Source organism: Salvia splendens, chromosome 20 (genome assembly GCF_004379255.2).
Source record: "Salvia splendens isolate huo1 chromosome 20, SspV2, whole genome shotgun sequence".
Taxonomy (NCBI): Eukaryota; Viridiplantae; Streptophyta; class Magnoliopsida; order Lamiales; family Lamiaceae; genus Salvia; species Salvia splendens.
The window spans coordinates 21,058,733-21,071,058 of NC_056051.1; the positions used below are offsets into that span (position 1 = coordinate 21,058,733).

The following is a 12,326-nucleotide window of genomic DNA, read 5'->3' on the forward strand; positions in this document are numbered from 1 at the left end:
GGGCGAGGACGCGGCGGTGAAAATGTAGAATTTTGTATTTGGAATTTAGGGGCTATTGGAGGTGTCCACTATAGTGGCGGAAATAGAATTTTGGGGCTATGGACAACAAAATTGGGGCTATGGACAAAAACTGGGGCGGGGCTATTGGGCGTGTCCGCGGTCCGCCTTATAGTGGATACCCTTAGATTTCAAGCGGCTCGGCGCTCCTTCTTCAATCTTCCCGGCGACTCCTCCTTCCCCACGAGTCCACGACCAGCGTCCAGCGGCGCTGCGGCGGTTTCCTTCAAGCCCGGTCGGCGGTCAGTATTAATTTTAATTGGTTTTTATCCAATTTTGTGAAGCTTTTGTGAGGAATTTTCAATTTATGTTTTGAATTTGATTCTGGGACAGTGGGATTATTACTGTTTATGTTTTGTTGGCGCAGTATCAATTTATGTTTTGATACTGTAAATTTATCATCGTCATCATCATCATCGTATAAATTTATCATTCTGGAGATTGTAGTATAGATTATTACAGTATAAATTGCAGTATAAAATCTGGACATCATCATCGTCATTCTTACAATTGATAATCGCAGAATGAAAAAGCCTTTTCTTTTTCTCGTCATTATTTGGTTTTTTCAACAATTCTCCATCTGTGACGGATGGTTTCTTCATAAACAATGTTAATTTGTTTGTCTATGGTGGCACAGTTGTAGTAATATTTAATTTGTTAAGTTTGTTTGTAAAATTGTAATTTTATAGCACTATTTATGACAACCATTTCATATCATCGTTTCGTTTTATTGAAGTTGTGGTTTCTAAAATTGCACTCAAAAACCAAAATCATTGACATTTTGGTCAAATATTGTTTAGTAGTACAGTATATGCTACCAAAACCCCTGTTCCGGTCTGTATTTAACGATGATGCTACCACGATATCTCTACACGTGGAGTAGACAACTAATGAGTAATGTCATAATCCTACTTAATGGAGTAACTCTTTATGGAGAATTGTCTCTTCGTATACATTTCTAAATTCCTCTAGATATGTGTATGAACTGTGGCATCGGTGGATTGCCAACCTCATCGTACATGTATTATATCGGAAAACATGATTATAGAAAATGATGAAAACATCGTACAGTATATGCTACTAAATAGATCGACTAATCTGCGATTTCTTGGTAGAAGTTCTTGTAACATTCTCTGTGTTGCTAGTGAGAATGATGATGAAGATGGAAGCTCAGAGCTCACTCGTTACTTCGCAGAGAGGCAATACAAGGCCAATGAAGATGATGATTTTGACATTCTTATGTGGTGGAAGACATACGGTATTTCCTATCCTATTCTATCAGAGATGGCTAAAGATATCCTTGCTATTCCTATATCAAGCGTTGCTTCTGAGTCGGCATTCAGCATGGGGGGCGTGTGCTGTCGATATTTAGAAACTCTTTGGCACCGGAAATGGTAGAAGCTTTGATATGCTCCGAGGATTGGTTGAGGTCTAGTTCTAGTTCTGCCGATTTCATGGAAGAAGAAGGAGAACCAATACCATTTTTGAAAAACAATACTATGAAAGTGAGTAATTCATTGCTATTTACTAATATATTTATTTATTCTTCATTTTGAACTCATTTTCTTTAATTCATTATTTTTTATAGCGGTGGGGGCACTCCATAAGGATGGCAAAGTGATGTGGCCATTGGACGATGCAGAATCGGGAGAATTGGAAAGAACTTATTCAAGTGGTCATGATGAAAGTTAAATTTATCGTGCATTTGTTTTGGAATTTGAAAATATTGAACTTGGACTTTTTTTTTTGAATATTTGAACTTTGATTGGTTGTTGAATTGAGTAGGTTGTATACTTTGATTGATTGACCTTGTTGTTTCGGAAGCTTTGAGATTGGAGTTGTTTACTTTTATAAATATTTCAAATTTTGGATTCAGCAGTTTGTAAACTTTTTTGTTTTGTTAAATTAAGCAAGTTATAGGTTGTTTTTATTTTTTTCATTTCTAATATAAAGTACATACATAAAGTTTGAATTGTTGGTTTTTGAGTTGGACTTTTTTCACTGACCTGATCAAGTGATGACGGGTCAAATCATACACATTTACTACTTATCATAATTGTTCCTTCGATTTTTTTAACAATCATAGTAACAAATTCATAATCTTCAAATATTTGGATTATTACACCCTTTTAATGCTACGCGTCGATATTTGAAAGCTTTTGTATTATTTGATATTTACCAATTTAATTGTTTATTCATTCTCCAACTAAATTAAGGTTAAGTTCTCCTTCCTATATAATTGTCGTAATCATTGCAAATTTTATACGAACACGGCACGAAACTATTAAACATATTAATTCCGCAAAATGGGGAATCTTCAAATAGGAGAATTCGGAAAAGAAAAACAAATCAAATTGACTTGATCTTTATTATCAACCCATTCCATTAACAGATAATCAATTAATGAAGCATTAAACTTTAATTTCTAAATCACCTTTTTTTATTTCGATTCCGGTTCGGTTAACCGGGACCTGACCGATCTAGTTCGGTTAGGAACCGAACCGAGGCAAATTAGGTTTCGGTTCGGTGCTTCAGTTTCGGTTCCTTTTGATTTCGGTTAACTAGGTATTCGGTTCGATTAGAACCGAACCGACCGAATACCCTGCGCTAAGCACAGAAGAGTAATCTATTATAAAAAAAAACCGCATTTACGGTATGTGTACTTCTTTACAAATCATTTGGTTTCAATATGGTTAATGCATACAGATTTTTTACTACTACTAGGAAAGACACCAAAAATATTTCATTGAACCAAGTTCACTCAGTAAGAGATGAATATGTTAAAACTCAAAACCCTTGATCCTAGATGAACACTATATATTTTTTGGGATGGTAAGATGAATGAATTTTTACAATAAAAGATTAATAAAAAATTACAGGTCCAGCGATAGTAGGATACTTGCTGCAGTGAAATCATGAATATCATCACCTGCAACTCCTCAACAGATAGGATGATGGAGTTGCAACACCACCACTGCCTGAAAATTTCATACCCTTCCTTACCTGGTGTTCCACATTCGCTGAAATTCATTACCATAGTGAATATCTTAAGCGAAACATGTTAAAGAAATTCATTAGATTTTAAAGGAGAATTAAAATTTCACAGAGGGGAAAGAAGCTAAGATAGCTCCTAATGAAATTTCGACACAACCATCAAATTTGAAGCTGAAAGGGAATGATGTTCTGCCGGAGTGTTTGGAGTGTGTTTGTTCTCCTTTTCTCGTTGCTCTTTTGTGAAGCATTTCCCCTTAGAGTAATGACTCTGGAGTAGTTTCATCTCCCAACACCTTCTGGGCATCAGCCAATGCACAAGCAGTCTGCTTGCCCAGCTCAATGGCATCATAACTTCCACCCCCGGGCTCAAGTAACCAATTTCCTACAAAAGATGCATATTCTGGGACAAGATCTAATGGAAAAGAGCTTTATAATTCTTGATTACTTGCATATCCAGACCTCAATGGTTATACTTATATCAGGCTCGACTCTGGGTCCTGGTATGCAAGTGTTAATCAACCCAAGTGGAGGAGATTCCATGCTCCTCTTAAATGCTGTCCCCGTGTACCTAGTAACAGAATAAAAAAATCAAATCAAAACTGAGAACGCGGCTGCTAGTAGATAAGATACCTATGCAGGTACATTACATGCCAGAACTTTCGGTTTTCTTCTCTGTAGGATCGATGATTGTGCAGATGTAGGTATAAGCAAACTAGTGTTGTCTGTCTCAGCTGAAGACAATTTACCATGATTATAGATAAGGGTGATAGGCATTACAATATGTAGACCTGTTTTCTTCTCTTAGGAAATTGAAGTGCACTAACATTGGGCACAAATTTTCTATAACAAGATTTTGTGAATTTTTTTCTTGGTTAAAGCAAAATTCAACTGCAGTCCAGATTAGCACCATTGCCCTTCAATCAATTCACATGGAGAAGGAAACCAGAAAGCACTCACCCTATCCATCAAATCTTTATCCATGGTGTTAGTTTGCTTTCCTGAGCATTCACTGACGATATTATCTTGCTCTGAGTTTCTGCTTCCTGCAATGAGATGACTTTGATTATCATCATTCATTGCCTCTTAGCAAGAATGGTTGACGTTTTCTTTTTCTGTAAAGTCTCCTTGCCGGTTCAAACCTTTCTGGTCTTCCAAGCATTCGTTGAAAATAACCTCTAAACAAGCGATTTCATTAGCTATATTCGAAACTGATTCAGGCCTAAAGCATTCAAGCTTCTTCTCATCTCTTTTTTCTGACGAAGGGGGCAACAAGTCATGGTGTCTTTTCCTCAGTATTGATGGTGTACTCGTAAAACTTTTCACAGCACTTTTTAGAGCAACTACAGGACTACCCTATCTGGTCGGTGAATCCCAAAGTTTGAACGGCGACATGGAAGATAACATCAGCTGACGGATTCCCAGTGGACTGTACTCCTGATGCATATCACTACAAGACTGTATTAGATCACAGCTGAAAAAAGGAATATCCAATTTTGGAAAACGAGGAGGTTTGTAGAATAGAGCTCCTGAATCCTGCTGATCAGCTGAATCTTTTTCCTTGTAAGAACAACACGATGAATCAATATTAAGTGGTTGCAATACAAAGTCATTAGCAGGAACTAGTTTTGATGATCTCTTCGCCTCATCAAAATTTTCCTCGCGAGGAGAGCAATTGGATTCATTACCATAGAAAAACTCGTTCAGTGTTCCCGGGGAAATGGACTCAGGCTCACCATTCACATGTGTGGAATAGTCAAACTGATCTGGATATGTTCTCAATAAGACTGGACCATCATCTGGTGGAAGTTGAGTAGGAACATGGTTAGGTTGAGCAGGCGAAGCTCCTGGTATACTTGATGATGCATAAGGTATCTCAAGGTTTGAATAATTATGAACTAACGGGTTTTCTGATTCATGAGAATCACAAATATCATTTACAGAGGGATGTCCACCATGGCCCACATCAGAATATACCCTATTTCCGTTTGCATCTGTTACTAGATTCGGGGGTACCAGAACCCATATCCATGTTTACCATGGAAACGGAATCATGCAAATGCATGTAAATCTCCTTGGGAAAGGTTAGTGTATCGTGATTATCACTCCCACTTAAATTTTGCATGAATGTTCCAGAGGTCTCTTGCCCAAGGTCCAGCATAGACATGTCCAGGTCATCGGTATTTGCTTGCCAATCTTTCCCGGCAAAGGTCCTCCAGTCTATAGATGAATCCTGCTGAAGATTAGCACCTGGGTCACATGGTGCTTCTGTTGTGGCATATGTGACTCCTTGAAATGCAAGAGGATAATCTTCAGGACTGGGTAAGGAAGGCGATCCTGCAGTTGCTCTGCAATCCTCATCATGATGAGCAGTTCTGTTTATTGTGCTGCTTACAGGTTGAGAAGTGCTGGGAAAGACTGAATCTTGACTGCATCCAGAAGCTTCCTCCACTTCTGCTGCATCTTTATCCTCTTCAATGCTTTTTGGTGCCTTTGAAGAAGAAGAAGATGCTGACTGATTTGACAGGCTAACAAGTAGTGGTGTACCTTGGTATTGAGATAGTAGCCCTGATGCCATATACATGTCCAGTTTCTTCTTGACAGAAGAATTCCAATGATTTTTAATTGCATTATCGCTTCTGATGGCATACAAATGCATATAGAAACAAAATGAGTATAAACAAGACGATAACATCATATGTGGATACAGGTAATTTTGTTAGTGGAATTATTACTTCCTATGTTATATGATTCAGTACCTTCCTGGCAAGAACTTTGACAACTCTGCCCACTTGTTTCCATAAATTTGATGGGCACGAATCAAAGCTAGTTCTTCCTCTTGTGTCCATGCTTCTTTGTTTATATTAGGATTAAGATGATTGTGCCACCTTCAATAAAACATCATCAGTAGATGAAGTATGATCTTTACATTCCCAGACTTAGGGAAAAAGTGAAGACATGTAGTTTTTGTTTATTTTTTTCAGTTTGGAAAGGACTACTATGTTGTGATCGTTTTTTTCTTTTTCCCCACAAACCTTGCTGTGGACAACAACTATTTTGATCAGAAACATTCGTCTTTTGAGGACATTGATAACCAATCACAATTCACAACAAAGAAAGTTATTATGTGTAATTAGTAAATAGTCAATTCAAGAAATAATCTTGTATATATTGTGAGCTCTTTCAACGGTGAGGAGGAACCTTGCCATAGAAGACGAATGTAAATATAATCATGCAAGCTTACCTTTCCCGACTTTCCAATACGCCCAGGAAGATGCTGTGCAATGCTAGACCACTTTTTTGGCCCATATTTATTCACCAACCCAACTATGATTTCATCCTCCTAAGTGATAAAAAAAATGAATAGTTATATTCCATTATATCAACCGCAAAGATCAGACCCAAATAGGAAGAAAAGAAAAGGTGCCAACCTCTTTTGACCATGGACCTCTGATAAGTTCTGGATTCAAAACCTTTTGCCATCTGTGTAAGCACTGTACATCTGCTCGATCCTTGAAACACTCAGCTACATATAAACATTATAACACATAAACCGAAAAACCGTTTGAAGAGTTAGATGATGAGCTACAGATTGATAAATGCTCAAACTGCTGCATCATCTGATGTACAAATATTGACAAAAAGAAAGAGGAGAAGCCTGCTAACGCTTCAGGTGCTGAACACTGTAGTTGAAAAGGCTACAGGATGATCAATGTTAGATTTAATTTACAGGTGGTAAATGAAAAGCATATCTAATTATAACTCTACCTATCTTTCTCCAGTTTTTTCCTTGGAAGCGTTGGACAGCCATCCGTAAAATTTCATCCTGTTAGGAGAATATTTGAGTCAGAAATAAAACTTCGGAGCCAACATATTTGTTGTGCTTCAGACTCGGCAGAGAGTGCCCCTTAATGCAGACACTTCCAAAACTTTTTGTACCAAATTGCAGTTTAAAATGAAATGAATGCAATTATTTTACCAAAAGATCAGAACATATTTGATAAGATTATGAGCAAACTACTTCTGATACTTGTTAGGTTTCAATAAATGCATCATCGTAGTATAATGGTAAAAGAGTGCATGTTTAAGCATCATATGTGCTTTTTCAACTTCTAATTTTTAGAACATGCCTATGCATCTAAAAGTATAATGCTCTAAGATATGGACATCTAATATTTCCACCGGATTAAAGAAAAACTAATTAGAAGGCAGATACTGATAGATATAGATAAGTATGCAATTTACAGAAGATCTAGCTAACCTCTTCTGGTGTCCATTGCCCTTTTGTTGAACGCCTTGTCGGACCACTTTTTCTCCTGCACATAGAGAGCAGATGTCAGGTATTACCAACTCCAATCTAACAAATGTATACTTAAGTATTTTAGAAGAATCTTATAAGTATTAGTACTTCACAAAGATGCAAAGATTTGGATCGACTAATGTTGATGCAAACCAGAAAGACAACAAACATGTACTGTATATATTTTCAGGAACCCCTCTTTTTCTTACTTCTCTAAAGGTGCCTTTACCTCCTAAATGCAATATGGTATATCACATACTTAGCGAAAAAACAGATAAAACAAATGTAAAATGGTAAAGTAATTGCTTAACATACAGAATAAGCATTCCATGTGCTTAGAAGATTACCCATGCAAAGGTTGACCTCTTTGTAGACCATCTCTTGAACCTTCTGCAGTAGAGTTCGTAATCGGATCACTTTCCATATCACTTGAAAAACAAGATAATCTGCATAAGCCGGTCCCCCCACGTTGGCAATATTCTCTATATTGATGTCTCCCTATCATAATATGCAACCCTACGTATGCACTGCCAGATCCAGGATGAATGCAAATGCTGAGAAGGTGGGATCAGAGAAACAAGAGGTCAGGTTGCATGACTCTAGTGCAGATATGCTCAAATTATAGAAGTAGAGATTCATTTCTTTGGTACATAATTTTCCATCATATCAAGAAAGCCAATGTTGTAATGCTGTTAGCTTTCTCCAAACTGAACAGGATTTTGAGGCTTTCTGTTTCTTAAGACAGCTGAAATATTTTATTGCCTTTTGGAATTTGAATTATTTTAACAACTTGACGACAGCTGAGGTTTTGTAAAATATCTCACGAAATCAAAACTTAAAACAGCCTAATGAGTAATGACAGCTCAGATTGGGTAAATGTATAAACAGGGAAATGAAGAGCTGATATATTGGAATACTACTAGCAAGCTTCTGTATCGAGTCTTCGAAAAATTGAAGTCACAAAACTAAAGCGCTAAATTTTGCACACTTGAAGAGATGGATAGTGCAAGGCATTGCACCAGTACAAACACCCAGGTTTACTTGCTTGACTTAGGATTCACAGTATTTGGCCCAACTTACTCTCGGATTGTAAAAATAAAGGAACATTAACACTGAAATCAGATAAACAGGAACATCCTCACAGCTTCTTAAGCCAACAGAGTGAGAAATCTCAACACATTGCTAAACTACTAAGCTAAAGAAAAGTCATGAACAGTATTACTAAATATCTAATCTATCCAGCTGAACTCAGAATAGGTAAACAAAGTTGAGGCATTCGTGAATCCGAATGCAGAAGAAAATTTCAGCTTACAAAACCTCAACTGAAGCAAAATATAGTGCAATAGCAATGCTAACATGATACTACATCCCAGCTAAAGATCAAACAATAAAAACTCCTCGCAAAAATGGAGAAGAATTCCTTCTCTAAATTGAAATGGAGCATATCCGTAACTAGAGCTCAAATAGTGAAATCCTCAGACTCAGTTCGTATCGTTCGTCTCCGGCCACAGCATTAAAGAAAATCAAATAACAGATACATTTATAAAAAAACAAATCACAAATTTACAAAAGTAAACACGTGTTTCAGAATCTCACCGATCGATCTTCTCCTCGTTTGCAGATTCTTAACCAATTTTTTGAGTGTTCACTTCAATTCACACAGAGTAATAGTCATCTACTAACACAGCTCAAAGTAATGATCGTCGATTTCTACCAACACAGCTGAGAAAAAGAAATAATCATCTACTTCAATTCACAGCATTTTGTGTGGATGAGTGGTTGAATCGTTCGTTTAGAAGAAGATTGAGAAATAAAACGGTACCAGAATTCAAAATATAGTAGTATTAACACTGAGCGTGCCACGTAGGATGACTGGGTTCGTTGTTTAGTGACTTTTTCAAATAATTAATGCTACGGATAAATTTAATCCTACTACATTCATTCCAATGTTCCAAAATTACACATTGTATTTATTCAGATTATTCTAATGGTTCAAGAGTTTCATTTGGTAATTTATTTTGTGAGTTATGGAAACACGTTACACATTACTACTTTTATTCTATAAATGAATATTTCCTTCCAATTATGAGATTTTGTGATAATACTTATCGTCCTTCCGAGCAACGCACGGGAAATACATTTAATGATATTCTAGTTGTAAAAACTAAAAAATAGTATAAATATTTTAAAATTTAAATCATATTACATCCTCCCTCCCTCCATCGTATGTAGCTGATTTTAACTTAGATGCTAGTTTTATATACTCATTTTCTCCTAATCAAAGTGGTATATTATTCTTTTTTGCTATATGACAATTTTATAAAAATAAAAACACCATCCTTTATAATTTTTTCTCCACTTCAAGTGGTAACTAATAAAGAAATGGTTCGCTTTGAGTTGGCACGAAAGAAGTACTCCTATTAGTATTATAATGAAATATGAATTAGATGATTTAGTAGAATGTGAAATTTATTATAATAAAATTAAAATTGGATATTTTATTATGAACATCTATTATTAGGCAATATGAGTCATTTTATGGTGGACTAAGGGAGTAATTTTATGAAATTGGTGATAACTACACAAACCTTGATAATTTTTAAAATTTCTTTAAAAAAATATGAGGATGTCAAATACTGATAAGATTCTAACTATGACCGTCACATATCTTAAAAATCATGCATAAACGGATTTAAACTTTGATCAGTGGCGAATTTAGGGGGTTGGGAGGTTGGGTTGGGAGGAGGGGCGACCTCCCAACCTTAACCGTGTCGATAGCCTAATTGTCCTTTAACAATTGAGTCGAAAAACACAATAATCACCCCCTCAAGTGTCACAATAAATTTATTTTTAATTCATATCATACATAATTCAGTAGACCTAATGGTTATATACTTAATTAAATAAATAAAGCTCCTTATTCAATTCTCAGCTTTTTAGAATTTTTTTTTACTTTTCTCTAAATTTTTACTACTTTACATATTTGATGCATTTTTTTTTCACTACATGTAGCTTGTCACAAAAGTATTAAACATAAAAAAAAAAACACTTAAAAACAATGGATGATAGAAGCTCTTGCAAATTTCCACTTTTCCCTTCATTTCATTGAACCAGATGATAGAATGATTCGAAAAAGTTAAATGCAATTGAGCAAAAATCCACAGCAAACTATACAGAAAAGGTGGGTTATAGCAGCAGTTATAATAGCAAAATAACTACATATACACATGCGGCCTTACTTTCTCTCACTGCGGATTGCAGAGTGACATGTTTCTTCACCAGAAGCAGGAACCAAACTCCCTGCATCAATAGCAAGCCAAAACAACATAATCAACAAGCTTGCTTAAAGGTATTCGACATAACTGAAAATTCAAGAGATTATCATCACCTCAGAAGCATAGAAAGGATTCTATATTACCTGCAAATTAGTCACTCCGGCCGGGAACTATGGGGGCAAAAATGTGGACACTCGTATTTTTCACTTTGACTTGAAATCATCCATGTTTTTCTTCAACTCCTTCTCTTGTTGCTGAGAGAATAAGAAGGGAGCTCAGTAAATGTTGATGCACAGCCACGTAGGCATGAAAGGAATCAGTTTATAGATTCTGATTTTCTTACCTCGTAAAGTCTTTTCCACCATTCATCAGATTGTGATTGCAGCAAGCACCAGTCCATAGCCATCTCATATTCAACTGTGTTATGCTGGGAGTAATGAGATGTAGACACAGCTTCTTTCTGGAAAATGCAAAAGCATGCCAACACATTAATATCCATGTGCTAAACTCATTCATTTGACGCCGATCTTTATCAATATCCAAATGGCCAACATATGTTGTCTGCTTTTCAAATAATTTGGGTAGATTTACAAGGCAAGCTACCAGAGGCCTGAAAGCTGAGAAGTTTTCAGCAGTAGACCCTCTCAAAAAAAACAAGAAAAATATAGCAGACCTCACATCATAAAGGAAATAAAAACAAGATGATAATGAGTAATAATCTATACGATGAGAAATTTTCTTATTAGCTTACGAAAAAAATGGGAACACTATGTCTGGAAATTTTCTTGCATAGCAGAAATCACTAGTGGCATTTAGCATATAATTAGCAGCTCAATTTCAAAAGAAGCTGTCTGCTGAAGTGCTGAAAAGTTATTATTTTCACCTATAGTAGGTAGATAAACTTGACTGATACGAACCCCACGTCAGAGGCAGCCGCGGGAAGGCAAACACCCACGGCGACGCCGGCGACAGCAGTGGAACCAACGCCAAGCGCCGCGCCGTCGGGGGAGAAAGACATGCACACGTCGATCGCGACGACCAAGGCGAAGAGGAACCGACGTCCGCCCGATTTGTTCGGGGATTACGTCCCGAAGTAATTAGGAGTATTAATTTCTTTTTTTTTATCTTTTATTTTTGGTAATTAGTTATTTTTGTTAAATATTTATTTCGGGTTTTCTTTGTGGTTCTTTCCCGAGATGCGTTAGGATTAGAAGTCGAACCACCCTAGGGTCCTTAGTCTATAAATAGGGCTATGTTCATTAATTCAATCATCAATAAAAATTTACATATAATTTTGCCCACAAAGAACGAGTTCTTCCTATAATCCTAGCTTGCCGCTGCCCGACGGAGAGCCTCCGCGCACAGCCGCCGCTAGCATCCTCGCCGATCCCTCTTCACGGGACGCCGGGAAACTCTGGGATCGCCGAGCCATCGAGCCGCCGATCATCGTTGAGGAGTGAGTCCTTAACATCTGGTGCTTTCATCCAGTACTCATGCCACGTTTTGAGAACAACAACTATAATCACAACAACGGCAAAGCCGTTTGGAACTCCGGCCGCCCCGACGCCTATCCGGCGACGCGATTCGGGGGGAGACAGCCGCGAGCAAACCGCCGCGAGAATGGCGGGTTTCGGGGTCCACATGGGGACGACGGTGACGGCGAGAGTCGCCAACCAGAGGAGCCGAGAATGGAGGAAACCAAC

General features: G+C 37.2%; 1 protein-coding gene, 1 long non-coding RNA gene and 1 pseudogene across 2 annotated transcripts; 1 reads left to right on the forward strand and 2 right to left on the reverse strand.

Moving 5' to 3' along the window:
• The first annotated feature begins 203 nt into the window (after nt 1-203).
• On the forward strand, nt 204-1,962 carry LOC121781823. The gene is made up of 3 exons (XR_006046190.1): nt 204-299; nt 1,203-1,562; nt 1,646-1,962. It is a non-coding gene; the product is annotated as an uncharacterized LOC121781823 (long non-coding RNA).
• A 768-nt stretch (nt 1,963-2,730) lies between these two features.
• LOC121781120 lies at nt 2,731-3,757 on the reverse strand. The gene is made up of 3 exons (XM_042178819.1): nt 3,699-3,757; nt 3,511-3,619; nt 2,731-3,433 (listed from the first exon to the last, which is right to left on the reverse strand). Coding segments are annotated over exons 1-3 (357 nt in total). The 5' UTR covers nt 3,701-3,757; the 3' UTR covers nt 2,731-3,187.
• Nucleotides 3,758-3,763: 6 nt separating this feature from the next.
• On the reverse strand, nt 3,764-9,126 carry LOC121781121 (annotated as a pseudogene).
• Nucleotides 9,127-12,326: the final 3,200 nt, after the last annotated feature.

What these genes read in the sequence shown, in the direction of transcription:
- LOC121781120 (XM_042178819.1), bottom strand. An exon ending in ATATAAGTATAACCATTGAG is followed by an intron (nt 3,434 to 3,510) that starts GTCTGGATATGC and finishes CATCTTTTGTAG; the next exon opens with GAAATTGGTTACTTGAGCCC.